Source organism: Humulus lupulus, chromosome 9 (genome assembly GCF_963169125.1).
Source record: "Humulus lupulus chromosome 9, drHumLupu1.1, whole genome shotgun sequence".
NCBI classification, from domain to species: Eukaryota; Viridiplantae; Streptophyta; class Magnoliopsida; order Rosales; family Cannabaceae; genus Humulus; species Humulus lupulus.
Window position 1 is genome coordinate 149606302 of NC_084801.1, and position 9530 is coordinate 149615831.

The window sequence follows — 9530 nt, forward strand, 5'->3', positions numbered from 1 at the left end:
CCAGCAGGGAACAAGGAACAAAAAAGAGAGACGTTTGAGAGGAACGACCATGCACGAGAAACATGGATGGCCTTCCCCGAGCGAAACAAGACACCGTTTCCTGCTCCAGGAAGCTCCCGTACTCCTTAAAGTCCGAGAATGACATGCTGAGGGAAGAAGGGTCAACCATGACGACACCTTCTGGCAGACTACCGTCACTCAAATACCCGAGGAGCTCATCTACCCTATCGCAATATCTGTCAAAGGGTATCCTACGCGGATCTAGCCTAAGGAAGCGGGGATCGAACCCCATCTGGGGGGTCCAGGAGACCTCAGACAGGCTGGGGGTATGAATCAATCGAAAGCTAGCCTTACCTATCCCAGAGGTGCCAGCTCCCGGAGTCCCTTCATTGGGGTAAGCCGCGGCGTAGCGAGCCTCAATTTCTTCTTCCTCCGACTGGGGGTCGGGGAACCTCTCTGCCCAACTGGGGGACAAGTTACTCTCGTCCTGGACTGCCTGGCAGATCACCTTGGACAGTTCCAAGGCAATCTGCTCCCGGACGTCAGCGGACACTTGACTTTGCCCCCTACCACTCACTGGCCCAATGTTTTGGAAGGAGGCCAGCAGCCCATACTCTCTCAAAGATTCGGTGGTCACAAGTCCTTCCACCTTCAGCTCCTCCTCCGAGAACCCCTCGTAGAATTGCGACCTCCTTATCATCTCCGCACAGCGAGGCGTCCGCGGGATGGCTTCTGCAAAAGTCGAACATGGGTGTCAAAGATCCTCCCGGAAGGTGAATCAAACGTAAAGGAACAAAGTTGAAAAGGAGAAGAAGGAGCACTTACCAGGGACTTTGAATTCCAAAGATAAGGCGGGCACCCTCTTCAGTGGGAAGCCAGTCGTCAGGAACCAGTACTCCCGGAGGTCTGGAACCCTTGCAGTATGACAGGTGGGACACATCACGTCCGGGTGCCTCTCCAGCCTGTAAAATCCCACCTTGTCTGGATGACCTCTCATGGGCTGAGACTTCAACCCGTAGAAGTACAGCACCTCCTCCGGGGTAGGAGCCTCCAGGTTCCGGGACTTGCAAAAGATGAACCACCCCGCTAGGAGCTTGTAGCTGGGGGGAATCAACTGAAAGGGGGCAATCCCCGCCTTCACACAGAAATTGGCAAAGTAACTTCTTAGGGGCAAGTGCGCCCCACACACTATGTGTGCCCAGCTCCAGGCACCAAAGCCCTCGTGACTCTGGCTAGCCGACTCGCCCAGCACCGATAGACGGTGCCACATCAGACCTGGGATGTTCTTCAGGCCTGCCTCGGAGGAGTACAGCTCCAGCATGCCGTAGTTCCTGAACAGGTTCGGCTTCTGGTCCATCTCCCAAATTGAACTATTGGTAGTCGGTGGGCTAGCCGCGACCACTTTTGCCTTTCCTTTCCCCTTTGCGCCGGCGACAGGGGAACCTTTCTCCTGGGCAGAATCAGCCTCTGTCGCAGCGATGAGTTGTTCGTCACTGAACAAAAGAAACAAAGAAGAAAACACTCTAAGCAGTCAGCACCCTTGTCATACCCTAGCGGTATCAAAGGCGTCGGGGAGACCCTCCCCGAAAACTGCTTGGAGAGGCTCCCACCGAGCTTGCCGAGGGGTTGGGACCATGCCACCCGAAGGACAGCAAGGAACCAAACTCAGACTCCGAGCCTAAGCCCGCCGAGAGAAGTGTTTTTCCAGAGAAAGACACCCTAAAGGCGTTCATGCTTATGCCCTAAAACAGCAAACCAGAACAACGCAAGCAAGACAAGGAACGACTTTCCAAACGCAAATCGTCAAAGCATGCAAAAGAGATTACTTATCGACTCACATCAATCGCACTCCTATCAAAGCCCTATTCACGCATGCACATAGGCGATACTGGCAGAAAACTCAACTCTAACAACTACCAACAACCTAAGGTTTGGGAGGAAAGAGCAAAGTAGAAATACTTACTGGTATTCGGGTAGTTGAAGGTTGAAGGAGTAACCGGATCACTGCACAGAACGATCGCGAGAAGTGAAAGCTGCAAAGACGAACAGCGTTTCAAACCCTGAACTTCGGCAAATAAACCCACTGCCAAATCAAAAGAAAAATTTCTAGATTCCTTACCAAGAGAAGTCGCAAGTTCGAAGGAATGGAAGCTTAGAAGCCTGAGAGTTCGAAGGTTTGGGAATCTGAAAATCCGAAGGATAGAGAATTTGAAAGCGTAAAGAGGAAGAAAGGCCCGTTCCCTCGTTTTTATAGCAGGAAAGAAGCCGTTTCGAATTCCTCAAATGGGCGGTCCCGATCTTCCCATTCCGTGTGCATCAGATCCAACGGCTGGAGATGAAGCGACGATCCTATTTATGATTCCTCGGATGGGAATAAAGTATTTATTTCCCATCATTATACCACCTCGGGCCCGGTGTACCATTAAAAATCGTCAAATCATTACTCAGATGCCTGACGCACGCATACTCAGCCAGTCGCCTCACGCACACGTCTTGGTCGCAAAACCACTCCCGACATGACGCGTGGCCCTTGCCACACTTGAGTACTTAAGTTCAAACAGAAGAAATTTCTTTTCTTTTTCATACTAACACTCAGGCGGGAAAAAGGAACCCTTCCAGGAACACAGGAGGTGACCCCTCGCCTAATCTAGAAACCAGAATACCCGGAAGACTGTACAAGCTCCCGGATCTCTCAAAGCTCCGTGACCTTGGGGGGTAAATGTTATCCAGATTTCTGGATAGCGTTTAGATGGATATCCTCGGGGAAGCAGAATTATCAAAGTCTTTCACGGAAAGTGACCAGAGCTCGCGGATGGACAGAAAGGCTTCGCCTCTCCCGTTTAGTGTCCGGCTTACTCTTTCAAGCAAACGCGACACGGAAGCTCGTCAACTCTCCCGGACTCCCGAAGGGATATCCTTCGGGGAAGCTCCTTCCAGGAGGAGCTCTTCAGGTTAACTTCGCAGAAACAGTTCCGTGCCACGCACGGAACAAGACCAAGCGGTCGAGTCATGGAGGAGGTATATTTGGAATGATATCCACCTGACACAGGATCCCGCCTGACACGCCCGACAGGTTAAGGCCGCACACATCCCAGCACGCCTAAGGGTACCTTTTCGCCTACTGTTCCGCTAACAACTTGGGAAAGACGGCTGACTTTGTGTATTCCCCATACTTTCACGTAAATATACCCACATAGAGTCTTGTAGCCATGCTACGACAGTAATTGTATCCCCTATTTGTGGCTGGTGTAATTAAGACTCATGTGAGTGGAGAAAAACCCTAATCCAAAACTCTAGCTATAAATACCCCCTCATTTTACGATAGAGGAGAGGACCAACAAATTACATAGCAAGAACTCTGCTAAAATCTCTCTAGCTTCATCTTCTTCAAGAGAACCCGAGAGAAACACTGTGAGTGTGTGAAGTTCTTGTACACCAGCCATCTTACTGTAATTCTCTACAAGTATAATAACATCGACTCGTGGACTAGGGCTCGTTAACGCCTGAACCACGTAAAAAACTTGTTTGTTTAATTATATTCCTGCACTTCTACAGTTCTTATCTTTTTATTATTCTGTTTGTATTCGTTTCCGAAAAACTCGGTAAACAGTTCATTTTTCCGCTTAGGACGACCATTTTGTGTTCTGTTTATTTTGTACCTGGTTATAAACTCTTTTCTGGGATCCCATGTATATAATGAACTATTTTAATGAAAAGTAACACTTTTTTGGCCGAAATTTTTAGTACCTAACCTATTTAATTAATTTTAATTACATGTTTAAGTCTAAATGATTCGACTATCTAGTTAAGCACTCTTTTAAACACACAGTGCAACTGTCATAGATTAGTAGGACATTACAACTTGGTATCAAAGCTGCCAAGGTTTAATGGTTCCTAAAGATTGGTTGGGCATGTACACTTGCCGCTAAAGAAAAGCTCGACTCACGGTTCAGTAACTAATGATGTGATTATGTGCTTAATTGTTTAAATGAAGTATATATGATTTATCTGCATGCTTGAATAGGGAGCATGAGCTATACTGATGGGGTCTGGCCCTTGACTGCTATGTGAATATGAAAAGATGTGCTTATCTCTATTGTTGCTTGTGAATACTAAGAACGTGCTTATTAGCACTATGGTTGAGTATGAATGTGAAAAGACATGCTTATTAGCATGATTGTTGTATGTGAAAGCTATTGAAATGCTTATTAGCATTGTTATTGTATTTACACTTCTACAAAATTGACATGGGACGATGGTTTTAAACCGTCGTCCCATGCAATGTCATGCCATGTAATGCATGAAACGACGGTTTAAATAAAAGCATCATCTCCTATCGTACATGAGACGATGGTTCCTATACAAACGTTGTCTCTTGTGGTACATGAGACAATAGTTTTTGTGCAAGCATCATCCACTGCAGTAAATGAGACGACAGTTCCTACTAAAGCGTCATCTTTCTGCAGTACATGAGATGACAATTTATGTACAAGCATCGTCCCCTGTAATACATAAGACAACAATTTTGTGGAGACCGACATTCCATGTAGAATATGGGAATTTTTTCATTTCTTTATTTTCAACTACTATATTCATTCATAATTTCTTGTGTAATTACAACATGGTTCAGACAGAATCAATAGGCAAACAAAATAATCAATAGAACTCAGTATGTTCCAGATTTAAAAATTACAAGAACAAAATATACACTTGTAATAACTATGTAAGGATAACTAAAAACTACAATTAATATATTTTTTAATTATGATTTCAAAAGTTACTCTAGCTATGACTCATCCGCTCAAGAAGCCTGGCTGCTCATTGAATTCTTCCAAAAGGTTACGCATTTTTAAAGCTTCTTCCAAGTAATTGTCCTACAGAAATTTGGAAGCTTTCAGCCTCAAACTTGGCCTTAATTCAAAAGACAACATAAGATAACTTCAAATTCTAATGGTTACCTGATTCATGTCAATCGTCTGGAGAGCTTCTCCTCTCGTGAAAATTATAACATGGTTTTGGTTTTCTGGCTTTCCTTCTCCTATCTTGGCTGAACCCGATTATTTTATCCGATATATTTCCTTTAAACCGGTACCAAAACAATCAGTTGTATATCACAAGGCATAGAAGCACAATTATTGTTCTCAATATTTACCTGATCAAGATTATCAACAGCTTTCACCAAAACTGAATAATAAACTTTATGTACTTTTCCTCCTTCATTCTCTTCAACTTCATCAATATATGCCACCCTAAGAGAAGGATTACTGTACAAAGGAAAAAAAAATTAAATTCTTGAATGAAATGAAGAAATGACATGTAACGTTAATTAACAAACGGAGAACATACTTGACCATCAAGTTCAGGATGTCTGTTGAACGACGATCTCCACTTCGCTTCTGGTTGCCATAGTTTTGACAGGTAGCAATATATGTGAATTTCATGTCAGCAACTGCTTCTAATTGTGCATAAAGAGATCTTTGGCTTTTTTATCGTCCTCTGATGGAACTGTTATGGCTTTGTAGCCTCCAAGTATCTCTGTTCACAAAACTCTAAATGGGACCTAAGATGTGGAAAAAGTAGGAAGTTATTTTTTGTCCTCCATGTCTTTGGAAGGCGGAAAAACTAAGAAGTTACCATCCCAACATATTTTTCATAAAGAAAGATGCATGATAGGGACAACAATACAGCATATGCCATTATCATCATCTCACCTCTGGAACGATTAATGCATTTCTAGCACCAGCAGCATTTTGAATAACTATCTGAATATCATCATCATTTAGACCTTCACAAGGATCGACTTCCTGCAATTACTTATAGCCAAACTGCTTGTTAATACAGTAACACCTTATTTTTAATAATTTATCTTCGCACCATATAAATCAGTACCATAAACATAATAAGAGATGCTTTCATGGCAGGGGCCCATTAACTGAAGTAAAAGAAACAATGACTACCTTAATGAGATTGTGGTTCAAACTTATTAGTTCTAAAATTAAAATGTATGCAGCATATATAACAAGCAACATAAAAACAAAAGACAAAGTTTTTTTAAAGTTGAAGGTGTACCTCCAAGCTCTTTACAAAAATTGACTGAAATATATAATGGATCCTGGGTCCACCTGACAATTCTTTAGTTGATATTTCCTGACTACTTCCATCCACCATAGCATAAAAATCTCTTAAATGAATAAAACAGGATCAGAAATGACTAAAAGAGTCCAGTGAAAAATAGTAATGAACTAATAGAGACCACCAGATCATTAAGTTTTTCATTTAAAAAATAACATAAAAGATCGTACTTGGAGTCCAGTGCAAATTCTACAGATTACAAAAATGACTTAACAAAAAAAACCTAAATTTTGAGCAAGATAACGGGATATTGAAATTCACCTTCACAATATTTTGACAAAATGTTCAACAAAACTACTCCTTTTTCCACCTGGTTGATATACAGGACAAGGTAGCAAAATAAACTCAAATAAATAATTGTCACGGTAGTGAGACAAGCAAAGCGACGAGTTTTTAGGAGCAAACAAATAAATAATAATCAACAAATAGATGATGGACAAACTTTTACACGCATCTAAGAAATTTTTTTTGCCAATGTTTCTCAATTTGAAGTTCAAATGATAGTTTTCAGAATTTAGACATGTATAATTCCATATTACAATTGCATATTTAAAAGCAAGCATTATTCAAGATCCAAACAAATATGACATGCCAACCATATGCAGAAAGCCAGAAACACCTAGTCTTATCACCCAATAGCATAACAGAATATAATTCATATGATTACAGTACAACTTACATTAGCCTCTACAACATTTCCATATGTCTGAAGTTCTTTAACAATAGCATTCATTTCTGAGTTCAGCTCAGACTTCAAACTTGGGAGAGCCATTCTAATATGTTGTTCCAAAATCTGGCATGTGAACATCATTGGCAACAATTAAAAAGAAAATAGGAGTAAGTGAATTGTACTGAAATGAGACACAAAAGCACGTAAAACTTGAAATTTACTTAATCCATTTATAGGAATCAAGCAGTATTAATGATGCAAAGAAAGGAGTTAACCAACCTGATTCAGCTTCCTTGATAGCTGAGGAATGCCACAACAACCAGACAGACCACTATATACCTTTAATATGGAAGGCAAATGAAAATTGAACAAAATTTAAGAACCAAAGCAATCATAAGTTAGAATGTTCTTGATGGGCATGAATTTGTCGTATGCATTTGCTAACAAATGGCAATCAATGCCTAGTTTCAACAAATATACAACACAAAAATGCAACTGAAATGTATATTTTCTTTTCCTCCATAATAGTAATTAATATAAACTTGACAAGTCATAGTTCAACAAAGTAAATAAGTGGTAGCTCAGCTTTGATTCAAACAACTACTTGAGCAAAGTTGTTATCTGGTTTGCTTAATCTTGAAAAGATACATGACTAAAGTAGAGATATTTTTAATATGATTCTTTCCTCTTCCACAAACCAATTTTATCTGCAGTTACCAAATTTCAATTCCTTCCAAATAAAAATATAGAACTAAGTTTTGATGTCTCTGCCTAAAAATGTAAAGTTCTAAAATAACACTTCAATATTGAGAAGAAAACAAAATAGGAGCACATGTATTTAAATTCCCTTTTCAATATAAATGCTTCATTAATATTAAATGTGCAGCGCTAACTAGATCAAATCCCATATCACATACATGAAAGAATGACTACAAGATAAAAAAAATTAGTACAATGATAATGAAAAAATCAATTGTACGTGTAAAACTAGTATCATTTTGTTTCTATGAACCTGGTTATAGCTATACAAGTCATCAGTATATGAAAATATAAGATTGCACACTACAATCCATTTCACTAAGGCATTTTAACAAACAATTTATGTGCAACAGACAAAACACAGAAAAAGAATATTACGAGCATCAAGATAACTACTCAAACACATTATGAAAGGAATGCTACAAAAGGAGAAGAGCATAGAAGATTAAATATAGCAAATATACCTCCCATAATTGAGCATGTGCATCCATTACACCACCAATAAGGGTTGACGAGAGAGCATACCGTGTATGTATATCCATGGAATAGATCTGAAATCAATGAATATAACAAATAGATATGCCCTCTAAGCATAAGCCAATGCTTCTATATATACTTTACACCAAATAATATACACATCAAAGCTCATAAAATGAGGCAATTCTCTCAGAAGTGCCCTGGTTTTGAAGAAGAAGCTATTAGGAGCGAAGAGGCCAGCACAGGTGAAGTCATTCAGATATCCCTTATTTCACAAATTATTGAGAAGGATTCAAAATGTATACATATAGAAATATAGATAGAGAATGAGAAAAAAAAAAATAGAGCTACTACGCAGAGAAAGAAGAGAATACCCAAATGGCTAGTAAGCATAAATTTGTCTAAAATAATAAGCCAGAACCAAATATCTCACATTCTTTCTCAAGCTGAATATATATATCAAAATAAATAGGGTCCTAGATTTGTAGCTTTAAAAAGAGTTAATATATGCAATTCTAGCTCCACAAGATTCAGTGACAGTAATATATACTAAAGAAGAAAAGGAAACAAAAGAAAGAACTTACAAGAAGAAGAAGAAAGTGGTTCTTGACATTGGTGAGCACCTCCAGCGACATTTCAGTCCAATTTCCATAGGGGTTTCGCTTATCTTGAGCTCACAAACCCAACCATTCCCTTGAATTCTTGTTTCGAAGACGGTGGAGGCCAGAAAAATCCTCCAAACTCACATCGGCGACAGAACTTCGGGGGGCCAGTTGCGACGGATGCCGACGAGTGAGGAGGCAAGCTTCACGGGTTGGGGGTTTTGGGGGCCAAGGAAGCTTGTGGTGGGGTGCGTGTCATTGGGTGGTTGCTGGAGATGGCTCATTTGGTCTGGCTGACTGAGATGCGAGAGAAGAAAAGAAAGAGTGGTGGTATCGGGCTGGGAAGAAGAGGAGAGAGAAGGGGTTAATACAATTTTAGGATTCTAGTATTATAATTTTTAACTCCTTTTTCTTATTCAATTAAATAAAATCTGATATTTAATATATTAATTCATTTATTTATCAATTATTTTATTAGTTACTCTATTTTGTTAATTTAGCACTTAATTACTAGAGTATTTTTTTTAAGTTAAACAAATATTTATCTAAATTTGCCACAAAAAATATTTATCTAAATAATTTTTAAATCCCAAAAAATAATTAGATGACATTTTAAACCAATTTATCATAATTAGTTAATAAAATAATATTTTTATTGAAATTAAAACATTCTATATCATAAATGATATAATAATTGAGCAATCATTTTTTTATTTTAAATCTCACAATTTAAAATGTAAAATATTCAAATCATAATAAATTCTATTTAAATTTTTTTTAAAAGAGTTCTTATTATTTATTTCTCAATAAATAATATGAATTAAAAAAAATAAAACTCTTTAAATTCTAATTATTTTTTATTTTTAAATTTTAATATCATTTATTAATTA

General features: G+C 39.1%; 1 protein-coding gene across 1 annotated transcript; it reads right to left on the minus strand.

Annotated features, from left to right (window-relative positions):
- Window positions 1-5796: 5796 nt before the first annotated feature.
- On the minus strand, window positions 5797-8928 carry LOC133800581 (dynamin-related protein 3A-like). Its single transcript, XM_062238582.1, has 6 exons — window positions 8623-8928; window positions 8026-8112; window positions 7082-7141; window positions 6812-6925; window positions 6394-6442; window positions 5797-6179 (listed from the first exon to the last, which is right to left on the minus strand). The coding sequence occupies exons 1-6, from the start codon at window positions 8671-8673 to the stop codon at window positions 6052-6054; spliced, it is 489 nt and encodes a 162-aa protein (XP_062094566.1). The 5' UTR covers window positions 8674-8928; the 3' UTR covers window positions 5797-6051.
- Window positions 8929-9530: the final 602 nt, after the last annotated feature.